Source organism: Sparus aurata, chromosome 4 (assembly GCF_900880675.1).
Source record: "Sparus aurata chromosome 4, fSpaAur1.1, whole genome shotgun sequence".
Taxonomy (NCBI): domain Eukaryota; kingdom Metazoa; phylum Chordata; class Actinopteri; order Spariformes; family Sparidae; genus Sparus; species Sparus aurata.
In genome coordinates this window covers 30,437,964-30,449,313 of record NC_044190.1, presented here as the reverse complement: position 1 = coordinate 30,449,313, position 11,350 = coordinate 30,437,964, and the positions used below count along the sequence as shown (strand labels likewise).

The following is an 11,350-nucleotide window of genomic DNA, read 5'->3' as shown; positions in this document are numbered from 1 at the left end:
TGAAATTGATACCGCAGGAACCAGATATATCACTTTCTTATGCATGCATTTGCTTCCTTTTCAAAACCTTGTGCCTACATCACCCACAATGCAACTACAAATCTGAGTGACATCACTGGGGGCCATTTGTAAGATTACATGCAGCTTCCTCTGGAGCCGCAAAAGACATTATAGTACCTCTTTTCTCCTATGCAGTAGTATTCCCCAAATAAAGTTGTTGGCATTACCCTTTAAACTTAACATCAATGAACATGATCTAATTAAGTTGTGGACTGTGTGATGACAGCACCCAACATGCATCTATAGTGACACTACTATTTTTTCACTGAATTGGCAAACGGAAATTGTGCAACGGCTGTTGTCGCCCAACTTCTCCTTAAGACTGGTGTTGAATTATAACCACAATCGTGCAAAACAACCAAAATAATCAGACAAGAACACATGAGTGGTTTCCTCTCACCTCTCCCCTCCTATTTTGGGACTTTGGTTCCTCTTGTGAACTCGGTGGAGCTCTGCAGAGGTCATGTGTCAATTGGCAAAATCAGAAAAGGTCAAATGTTGAAAGAAAAATAATCAATTCACTTGTAATGACACCAGGCACATTAAAAAGGCGGGTACAGCTCTAGGCTCACACTTTTTAAAGTTTCTGCACTGTATCACACAGATGTTTCAACATGTCTGACTTTTTGGTCTGATGGGTAGTGATTTCTGCATAGTCCAACAGATTGACAGCAATCGTTTATCAGAAGGGGGTCCCAGCATCTCATATTCACCCTGAGGCCCCCTTATGGTTGTGCTACTGGGTTCTTCAATCACTTGGGATATAAAGCTGTGGTGATATTGTTTTTTATTCATCCTTTAGTAAGCAAAAATCTTTATTGTCAGACAAAATGTTTTATGAAATATATATGTAAAACAAGCACACAAGCAGGAATTGAGAACAGTTATTTTATTTTGCAGCAAAAATGCAGTTAAATGAGATTGTCAAGCTTTTGTTAACATTATCAATGTTTTGAAACCAGCTTTTGTGAGTCCAGTATGTACAATGTTTCATGTTCTTTTATGTAAGGCACACATGCTGCAACATTATCTTGAAAAAAACAAACAAAACGACAACATTTAGAAAAAATCAAATCAGCGGTCAATACAAAAATAGGTTCTGTTTTTACAATACTTGTCATGACTGATGGGGTCAGACTACTGAAAGTGCCGCGTTCTTCTGACTCATTTGCCGCTCGATCATCTGATCAAACTCCTGCCGCTCTCTGAAATAGAAAAGCATAACAGTCACTTGTCATATTCAGTATTTAGTGTCTTGATGTATAAACTGGCAATAGACAACGTTTTGGATTGAAGTTCTCATTGTGAAGATGACCGATTACACAGTGTGATGGCTGTAGAAAACTGACAACGTTGTCAAGTCACTATGCTAGTCGGGCCTGCCTGACCAGCTACATTCTGCTAGTTCAGGAAGTAACAAAATCTAACTGCTTATTTATACAGCAGTGTTTTATTCTGCCTTGTCTTAGTTCTGAGATCAGGGTTTCTAGATAAAAATTCAGATACCTGCGTTTTTTTGCTTTGGACAGGGGAAGAAGGTTTGAGTTGTCCATTTCAGCTGTAAATGCACCAAAATCTTACCTGTTACTGATGCTGCGGCCCTTCATGTAACTTTCCTCTGCCTTTTTCACAGACACATTGTTCACCCCAGCTATGGCGTGGATGATGGCCTGCACAGGAGGACATAAAACATATATATAAAAACAAAACTTATATTGTAAAAGAGCAAAACAACACAGGTGAGCCCTGATGAGAGCCTTAGCTCACCTCAGGAAGGAGCACATCCAGGACAAATGGGACACGCTCCATGGATTTCACTTCCGACAGGCAAGTGGCGGTGGCCACGGCCGTTGCATAGAGCTCGTTCAGGTAGCAGTAGACCTGGTCCAACTGCTGGTCATCTTCCAGGTATATGTTCACCACCCGTCTCCGATTGGCACTCAGGAAGGAGCGGAGCCATCTGGACTGCTCCTGCCCACGAATCACAGCCTGTAAGGGGAGTAGTAATAAGAAGTGTGGGTTTGTTCGCCCAGGGACAAGTGCTCACCTATTATGGAAAATGTCAGCCAGTGTTTCTTCAAGCCCAAGATAACATTCTCAAATGTCTTGTTTTGCCAACAACTTGAAGTTATTAAGTTTACTGTCACAGAGGAGTAGAGAATCGTTCAATTGCCCAAACCGATTAAAGCAATACCAGTTTCAGTGCAACACCCTGATGGGGGGAAAATGGCTGAGACAAAGACATCATTCACCCCATTACAAGACACCGTCCCATCAAAATAGTCAATGGACTTGCATTTCTAGAGTGTTGCTCAATGCTCAAAGTGCTTTACAACACTTGTCACATTCACCCATACACTGATACAGTGATGGCAGAAGCTGCCATGCAAGGCGCCAACTGCTCATCAGTATCTTGCTCAAGGATTGTTTGACATGCAGCTGGGGGAGCCGGGGATTCTTCCCGAGCTAAAGACTGACTTTAAAGCTGTGAAAAAGGTTACATAATATTGCTTAAGTATAATTTGAGCAGTTAAATTTCATATCCACCTTTAAGTACAGTCATTAAAGCCTGTTTCTCCAACAACCTTTGCCAGCAATATGTAGAACTGGTTTATCTTGTCAAACCACATGAAGCAAAGCACTGAAATATCAATCCAAGATATACAGTAGCTCCATTAGTCCTACCAGAAGGTGTTCTTCCACCATGCGCTGCTTTACGATGAAATGCACCAGCTTCTCATTAGCGCGGTTGTGGGCGGCATGACTCCGATCTGGCAGCAGCCTCTTTGAACTCCTGCTGACCTCCTCCTGCTGTTCACAAAAGCTGTCCTCCTTAAGATCATCACATGGCGCCTCCGTCATAGCATCGCTGGCGATGGTTAGTCTCTCTGAGGCTGCCTGCGGGTACGTTCTCCTCACTGGATAGCCTGGAGTAGTTGAAGACCAACAATTAAGGGTATCATCAGGATCACGTAGGGCTGCAGGCTTTCTGCAGCAGCCTAACGTTCGTGGTGCCATGATGATGAATGTTTTGCAGTGAAACTTACTCATGTCATGGGCGAAGTACTCGATGAAAGAGCCAGAGAATGAGCCACATGCTACAAAAGACAAAACAGGATTAATACTGATAATAATTCACTGATATCAGGAAGATATTGTTTACATATAATACATGTAGTTAACAGTGTTCTTTATCTGTTTTTGTCTGTATAAGCTTCACACAGACAATTCTCACCAATCCGTATTCTGTAGTCTCCTATGAGGTCCAAGGACCAGTCAATGGCAGCATCATACTCTTCTTTGGCTTTACACTAATGGCAAGTATGAGAGACAAAACGTCTGCCATTGTGTCAGGAAAACATCATTACTACAAATCTGATGAACTTTAGGAGGAGTTCTTACCACTAGTTCACTGGCTTCATCACAGTCAAAAGGCTTCAGGGTTTTCAGAGCCACAGTAAACCTTCAAGAAAACAAACATACAACTTCTGTTGATCTGAACATTTGCCAGCATTTCACACATCAGAACACAGAGGGCTTTTAGAGCCACACTAGTTGAGCAGTAAGATGTGTGATCCTGCTGAGACTTTGTGGCCTGGGGGCCCTTCAACTTATACCACAGTCATATACACTTGAAGAGGCATGCACCAACAAAACCTAGCATTTCCTACCCTTTCTTTTGGTGAATCTTTGGGTCGTCGATGAACAAGATGCTGGCTTTTTTCTGCTTGCGGTTCACACTTTTCACCTGCAGAGTAAAATAACAGATTTTGAACAAATGAGACCTTCTTGGTTTGTTTCTTAGCCGCAGGCCTGATTAAAATTTTCCCCTGTCAAAGTCATTTATCTCTTATATAAAGTTTGTGTTGTATAGCTAGATGTTTTTTTAGTGCTGGAATGTTTAGCTGAATACTCAATTTAGGATGTGCAGCAGATGATTCAAACACTTGCTCATTAATTATTTTTTTATTATAAGGATTTGTTTAAGTGTGTTCTACTACTTCAATCATCTCAAATGTAAAACACGGCTGACATTCTGAAACTAGGCAAAAATCTTAGATATTGCTCCAAATATCCTTTAAAAAAAAAAAAAAAAAGAGAAATCAATGATTTGCTAAGGTTTTTGCACTCACCAATGCTGGCCAGAATGGATAATTTCTGTATCTGACCCACACAAACTGTCCTTCTGTAATTGACGGGGGCTCTGAAAGACAATCACAATCCACTTACATTAAAACAGTGTGTACACACAATCCAGTCCATATCTAGTCCTTAGAGAGGGTTTGCATTCACTCTCTGTGAAATCACTTACTTTTGTCCACCTGCATCAAGAAACTTGGTAGCTCCTCGTCATCGGCATCACTTTTGCCATCTTCCTCAGGGGACAAAGTCGGCAGCTGTTCCTCATTGTGACTCAGCTCTATTGATAGATCTGAGGACAGCAAAGACACATCTTTGGGGGAGGTCGGGGGTGGGGTGCAGAAATAACAGTTAATTAAAAACAGATAATTTTGCTCACCTACATTATTTGAAATATGAGCTGATCTACAAGCAGCAACAATAGCTACCACAGCAAATACAAGTCCACACTGAGCACACTACCTTGCTCTGCTGCATCTGCCCTCTCCAATTCAAATCTAGGTCTGGAGCGTTTAAGTGTCTGAGTAGTAGTGTCTTCTGTTTTGTTCTTCCGTGGCCTGCCACGTGGGCGCTTGACTGGTGGACCATTGGTTTTACTGCAGCTCTGGGGGGCCTCTTGTGTGTGTCCCATTTGTCGTCTGCCCCGTTTTGGTGTGCTTTGTAAGGAACTCTCAGCAGACTGGCTGACAACGGCAAAATCACACGCTGACACATCATCTAATCCCTCCGTGGCCTGAGAGGAGGCAGCGTCTGAGGTGACTTTTTCTGTCGGTGTCTTCTTAGCGCTGCTTGTTCTTGTTTTTCGAGGTACACCTGCAAGATCATTAACAATCATGTTTCCACTGCTTGTCAGATTAAGCTGACTCTCAACAACATTGAGAAAGTGAAATGACAAGATTGCATGCTGGATCACCTTTCATTTTTGCATGAGTTGGTGTAATCCTCTCTCTGGAAAAACCTCCCTCACGTTCATCGGATCAGAGGTCTGCCTAAGTAACAAGGTGGGACATTCATCAGGGCTGATGTCCTTCAGTCTCCCTGCGACCAGGGATCAGATAGATACGAGGCCTGACTGCTGTGTGACAGTAGAGAGAGAAAGGGACAGTTAGGGAAATGCTGTTCGAGGAAGCTCCAACTCTGGGCCTTATCGAGCTGGAAGTACTTTTGCTTTAGAGTCAAGCGGACCATCCTCACACTTCATTAATTAATTACATATATTGTTTTGCATGCCAAATACATCAAAACAAGAAATTGCCCTCAACTACTTCACTATCTCATGTGTGGTTTTATGCAGATGACTCTCCAACAGGCTGTGTGTCAGAGATAACACATCATACTGACGCCAGTGCAGACCTCACACTGAGAAAACAAAAGAGGACGAGGAAAGTAACGCCACATGTATGCAAACACCAGGCTAAATCACCAAAAAACACGTCAGTAGTGCACTTGAACACATCACAATGTTTACTCGGAGAACACGGTGGTTGGACAGAGGCTAGCTTCAATGAACTGCTAGCAAACAGGCTGGTACATGACACAAGCATGCAAGAAAACAAAGAAAGGCGGAAAACAACCCCAAGTACTGACAGCAGTGACTGTTGTTCACTCAGTTAAATGGCACAACAAACGTCATGTTTACAAACGTCATGTTTACAAGCATTATTTGACAGCACTTAGCAACAGCTAATCCTCTGCACAGCCTGCCTTGCCGGTGAGTAAACCCACGTTAAAACACTGAATGCAACGCCGAGGGTTTTGCACATGCACACCTCCAATGAATGAGAGAAGTGATGAAGTTTGACCTGATATAAAACTCACGCTAATGTTAGCTCAGTTAGCCACTCACCTTAAAACCTTGAATTCAGCCGTGTGTTTTGAGGGTTAGCTACAAACGACAGCACAGACCGAAGTTATGCACACATTCACTGCCTGTCAAGGACTGAAACGAGACCTCGAATGTGCAATAAAGCATTAAATACAAGGAACCAACAAGACGCTCACACCTTCCTGAGAACAGGGATTATACTTTGTATTGGCAGCAACTCGCGGATCAGATCTTCAAGGCTGGTTGCCTTAACGACAGGTGGGCTCGCTACCGCCCCCTGCTGACCGGAGGACGACAGGCGCTATTACAGCACAAATTCTGTTTAATTTTCAGTTTTTGAAGATTTGTTTAAATGTTTCCTGTTCAGTTTACTGAGGGATTGGGCCTGTTTTGTTTTTGTTTTTTTTCCCTTATTTTTTTCCCTTATACTCTCAAGAAAAAAAAAGCTCTTGAATTGAGGTGAACTGAGACAAACAATTGAAAGAAGACAATCTAAGGAGTCGCAAACTCAAAAATGTGGTTATCATAGAATAGAATAATAGATTAGAATTACTTTGTTGACCCCAGACTTGGAAATTATTTTGTCACAGCAATGGGTCCGCAACAAAAAAAAGAAGGAAAAAGAAGAACACTCTGTAAATGGCATAAATAGAAAGCAAGATATATACAATGTATATACACAGTGCAAACAATATTATAAACAATAATAATCTATACAACTATACAAGAATTATTATTATTATCAGAAGAAGAAATAAACAGTTCCTATGAATGTGCAATAATAGAACCACAGGTAATATAAATAGATAAACAGACTTAAAAGAACCTAAAATGTGCAGATGTAAACACGTTATAAACGGAGTAAAAATAGTAGAGACCTGTGTCCTATGTCTGACCTGTCAAGCTTGGAATTTAATTGTGTTGAGACATTGTTTACAGACTTTGTTTATTAGTTTTCAAAGTTAAAAAAGAATAATTTAAAAAACAACCCCCCTTTTTTAAACTCAGTAGTAGGTTGTCAGTTTGACTCTTCTCATTTCCCTCAGCTTAAACAGCAAATATGCTGTGACTAACAACAGAAGTAACTAATGAATGGGCTAATAAGCCTATCAACTAAACAATCAAATAGCCAGAATGAGGTTTTTAATGGGCTGCATTTGACCCTGGGGCCTCCAGTCGCATAGGTCTGCCATAGGGAATATCACTGCACAGCTTTAGTCCAGCCCTGTTGACTTAAAACCAGCAAATAAACCAACCAACAAACAAGAAACATCAAGAAGTTAATATATTCTATGTTGTTTGAACTGCACCTCTCACCTGCCAACATGAAGATTTATTCCTCTATGTGTTTTCAATGTCATACAATGCACGTTTTTCACAACACTTAACATACAAATATTAAAAGATGTATTTTCCAGACTGTCAAATGAAGTGTGGAGTTAAAACTACTATACTCTGTCCGACTACACAGCCCAGCTACTCTCTTTCTCTTCAAGACAGACATCATTCTAAATTGACTCCACCAAATTTCATATTTTAATTTCATTTCATTGTCACAAACAGATTCATTAGAATATTATAAGCCAGTAAATTAAGATGTATTATTGTCTTTTAATATGAGCAGCTATAAGCCTTATTTACAACTGCTGTACTAAAGCATTGTTGACATGAATGTATCAGCGGTTATAATGTTTGTTCTTGCTACACGGATGTTTCGGGCACGACGCGCTTCATGTGGTCTGGCACATTCACAGTCACACTACACAGGTGTGCTAATTATAGGCTGCACAACAGGTATATCCCTGTATCATGTATCCTGTGCACAGGATCACACAGGGTCTCACGCAAACAAAATCTCAGAACAAAATAGCACATATTTGTAGCGGTATAAATGCTCAAAACCGTGACAAATAATAGGAGATGACACAAGAAGCCCACCAGCCACAAGAAGCATGGCCGTCACATATTCATGTCACAAGGAAGAACCCACTGAAATCTCCTCATTCACTCCCTTTGGAAGTGTTGAGGAGGTCGATCCAATACTCTTCAGTGCCCATATAATGTAGCTGACTGTTAAAGTGCCGCTGATGATATAACACAATCCAACATGCTCTTTAAATACTCAGCTGTCAGGTGTCTGTATTGCTCAGGTAATAACTTTATGACAACAGTAGAGGGCGCTGTTTAACCGCTCATAAACTGCTCTCTGTTACAATACAGTGGTTCCTGAAAACACTCAAGTGACTCCTCCATTAGCCTGTAAGAAGGCATTAAAGTTAATGCAGATTGATTGATTGGTTTTTGCACCTTTCCAAGACTCACAAACATTTACTTTTACCTTTTCCTACACAGGGGCCCCAAAATGTGTTTGTCAGAGTAAGACTACATATTTGATGTTCAAGGATAAGAGACATCATGACACGGGTCAGTTGCTTTGTTCGTCAGCACCCATGTCAGGTCCCTGTCTCAGCCGTAACCAAGCTTCTCTCTGGAACTTGCTGCTTTTTTCTTCATCTTCATCCATCTGTCCATCCCAGGGCTGTTTCTAGCTTTTTGGTGGACCGCGGCAATATGTTTTTCAGGGCCCCTATTCTGTGACAGGGGGGATTCCAAAACCCTCTAGGATGGTCTCGGGGCATGCATGCTGCTGTGCTGATATCACGGAGGCTAGCAAAGCAGTATAGTACAACAATTCAGCACAGCAGAGACATCGGATGGTTCGGACTAAGATGTTTAAGTATATATCTTTGAACCTTACGGATACGACTAAGTTTGCTGATTTCTCTTGTCACCACTACAGAAACCAGCGTCCCTTTTTTTAAATTTCACCTGGAAACTGTTGTTGTTTCTGCAAAGTGACTGTGATTTTTATGCTTTTAAGGCATTTTCAAATAACGCATCTCTGGTTCCTCTACGTGCCACTAGAGGGAGCTTGTGTACCAGCAGTGGTACTAACGCCACAGTTTGAGAATAATGTTCCAGGTAGCTAAAGTCCAGTCAGTGTTTTAGTTATTCGGGTCGGTTTACTGTTCATTTATATTTTCTGTAAATCTCATTTGTTTATTATGTATTTACTATATAATATCTCATGTCCAGTTGCTGTTTCTACTCACTGCCGGTGATGAAACTCTGATTGGGGAGCACTTATTATTACCTCATTATTATTTTGTGGTGAGCTGTGAATAGAACAATGTTGTTATAAATGTCTAGATAGAGTGGAATCAATCTAAAATAACCTGTGTGTTTGTTTATTTTTGACTTCACAGTGAAACACTAAAACCTCATAAATTCACAAAGAAATCACCGTGAATAACATTCAGTTGAGTTAGAAACACAACCTCGTCACCTTAACAACATCTTAAATGAATGCTGCGAGCCTCCATCATTTAAAAAGTCCAGGTTCCTCTCTCTTCCCCCAGGCAGCGGTGTACCTGCCACTCAGCTGGAACCTCTGAATGTGTATTGGCCCTGTGGTCGGTGAGGGGCAGGGTTGGCCCCGCCCTCCCCCAGATGTGCGCCTCTGTGCAGTCTCTCCAGTCCGCTGCTGGCTTCGGCAGAGTGCGGAGCCTCGGGAAGTCCAACAGGAGGGCGCAAACAGTGTGGCACTTGCAGCACAGGTTAACCTGCGAGGACTCGGCACCCGCCAGATCCCCGCTCGAGCTAATGAGTCGCGACTCTGTCTGTGGCCCGTGAGGAGGGGATTTTGGCCCCCGGAGGCTGTTTTTTTTTTTGTTTGTTTGGTTTGTTTCACCTGGGCAGCCTCAGACGCAGAGCTTGATGGGAGAGAGAGGCAGGGCTGAGTGCGATGCCAGTCCGGAGCGCCGCTGAGCAGGGAGCTTCAGACAGGGAGCGGTCTGCTGCTTTCTCACACGACCTGTGTGATTTATCAGTCCGCCTTTTTAGAAGTGGCTCGAGGGTTTTCTCCACGAGGAAAAAGAAAACAAAAAACATCTAGGATTTATTTTATTCTTTTTTTTCCCCTTCCTCTGTCTTTCGGGGGGCTGGGGGGTGTCTCCTGGTGATGGAATGGGGATGTAACCGGTTTCCACATGCGTTTGGAAGAGGTCGCCTCCAGATTGAGAAGAGAAAACTGCAGGGGCGTTGTGGTTAATTGAAATCGATCCGGTGGTCTCTCTCTCTCTCTCTCTCTCTCTCTTTTTTTTTTGAATGTGAAGCAGCAGCAGAGGGTCTTTTTCCTCTCCTCTCCTGTCCTCTCCTGTCCTGTCCTCACCCCCCTCCTCTCACCCCCAACATGACTTCACTGTCGGGGACCAAGGAGAGGTCTGTGAGCAGCCGGAGCAGAAAATATGGGGTAGGTGATTCATCCTTAGTAGCCGAGGAGAGGTGGACAACCCCCCTCTGGTACCTTAAAAAAAAAAAACTTAGCCACCCATTCAGTCCTGCATGCACTTCATCTCACACACCCATTTTCACAAGAAGCTGTAGTTTTCTCACCTTTTCTTTCAGGCAGCGAAACTCATGAAAACCCATTCCATTAGATTTGTGTCCATGCAGCTGATTGATGCCTTTTTGAAGATCACATTTCACACATCACCGCTCCTGGTGTCACAACAGCGGTCTGCATTCTCACTGATAGATCTCCCACATCTCTTAATTATCACTGACCGAGGAAATCAGGTGCCAGGCTCACACCTCCCACAGCCTAATGTGGCTTAATTTATAACTCACGTTATTAAAAAACCCACCTTGTGCATCCCCACCTATCTAGCCCTGCTGCTTTATTATAGACCTTGTGAGGGAGTGCAGCAGCCTCTCGACGCCGGCAGCGCCACATCAATGGGTCCCTCCTCTCTCTGACTGGATTCACCCAGCCGCAAAAGATCTAATTTTCAACTCCTTGTGGCTCATTTGATGTTCCCATCCCATGCGGCGGTCTGAATGGAGGAACACAACACAGGTCTCCACAGGGAACCTGTCTAATCCTGTTTAGATGGTAATGATGGCAGCATCTGATATTTTGACTGCCTCAACTTGGGTTGCAACACCGTCACGGTCAATGTTTAACACCGCTTCCTGATGTGCATTTTTAACCGACCGTCTACTGTATGTTCAGCCTGCGAGTTTCTTTCTAAAGCTGGATATTCACCATTTGTCAGCCGTTGGCTTGATTCTTAATTCTCTCTCATGAATTTCAGACACATATTAATCACACCCACAAATTCGATTTGATTTGATAAATTCAACTTAATATCCAGCGTGCTGAATCTGGCTCAGTGGATGCTAATATATTGACTTTCATTTACATGATATGAGACGAGTGCCTTCACCCTCTCCTCATTATTTTGGCCTCATCCCAACCTGTGC

At 42.6% G+C, this 11,350-nt stretch overlaps 2 protein-coding genes across 9 annotated transcripts in view; one reads left to right on the top strand and one right to left on the bottom strand.

Moving 5' to 3' along the window:
• Positions 1–934: 934 nt before the first annotated feature.
• LOC115580065 (PWWP domain-containing DNA repair factor 3A) lies at positions 935–10,815 on the bottom strand. 6 transcript variants are annotated; one of them, XM_030413915.1, is made up of 14 exons: positions 10,481–10,815; positions 6,047–6,085; positions 5,114–5,275; positions 4,663–5,013; positions 4,373–4,513; positions 4,194–4,264; positions 3,732–3,808; positions 3,463–3,523; positions 3,296–3,371; positions 3,108–3,158; positions 2,746–2,987; positions 1,828–2,049; positions 1,642–1,730; positions 935–1,265 (listed from the first exon to the last, which is right to left on the bottom strand). In XM_030413915.1, exons 3-14 carry the CDS (start codon positions 5,118–5,120, stop codon positions 1,193–1,195), a joined length of 1,461 nt encoding a protein of 486 aa, XP_030269775.1. In that variant the 5' UTR covers positions 5,121–5,275; positions 6,047–6,085; positions 10,481–10,815; the 3' UTR covers positions 935–1,192. The 6 variants fall into 6 exon arrangements, with proteins under 6 accessions (XP_030269775.1, XP_030269776.1, XP_030269774.1 ...); XM_030413916.1 differs by having other exon boundaries at positions 5,114–5,272; XM_030413914.1 differs by lacking the exon at positions 10,481–10,815 and adding an exon at positions 6,204–6,537.
• kif26ba (kinesin family member 26Ba) overlaps positions 9,297–11,350 on the top strand; it is an 88,497-nt gene continuing 86,443 nt past the window's right edge. Inside the window, exon 1 of one of the 3 annotated variants that reach the window (XM_030413910.1) lies at positions 9,297–10,337. In XM_030413910.1, coding sequence (XP_030269770.1) covers positions 10,278–10,337 — 60 coding nt within the window. In that variant the 5' untranslated portion in view covers positions 9,297–10,277. The remainder of the gene's footprint in view (positions 10,338–11,350) is intronic. The other 2 variants (XM_030413911.1, XM_030413909.1) reach the window with 2 other exon arrangements.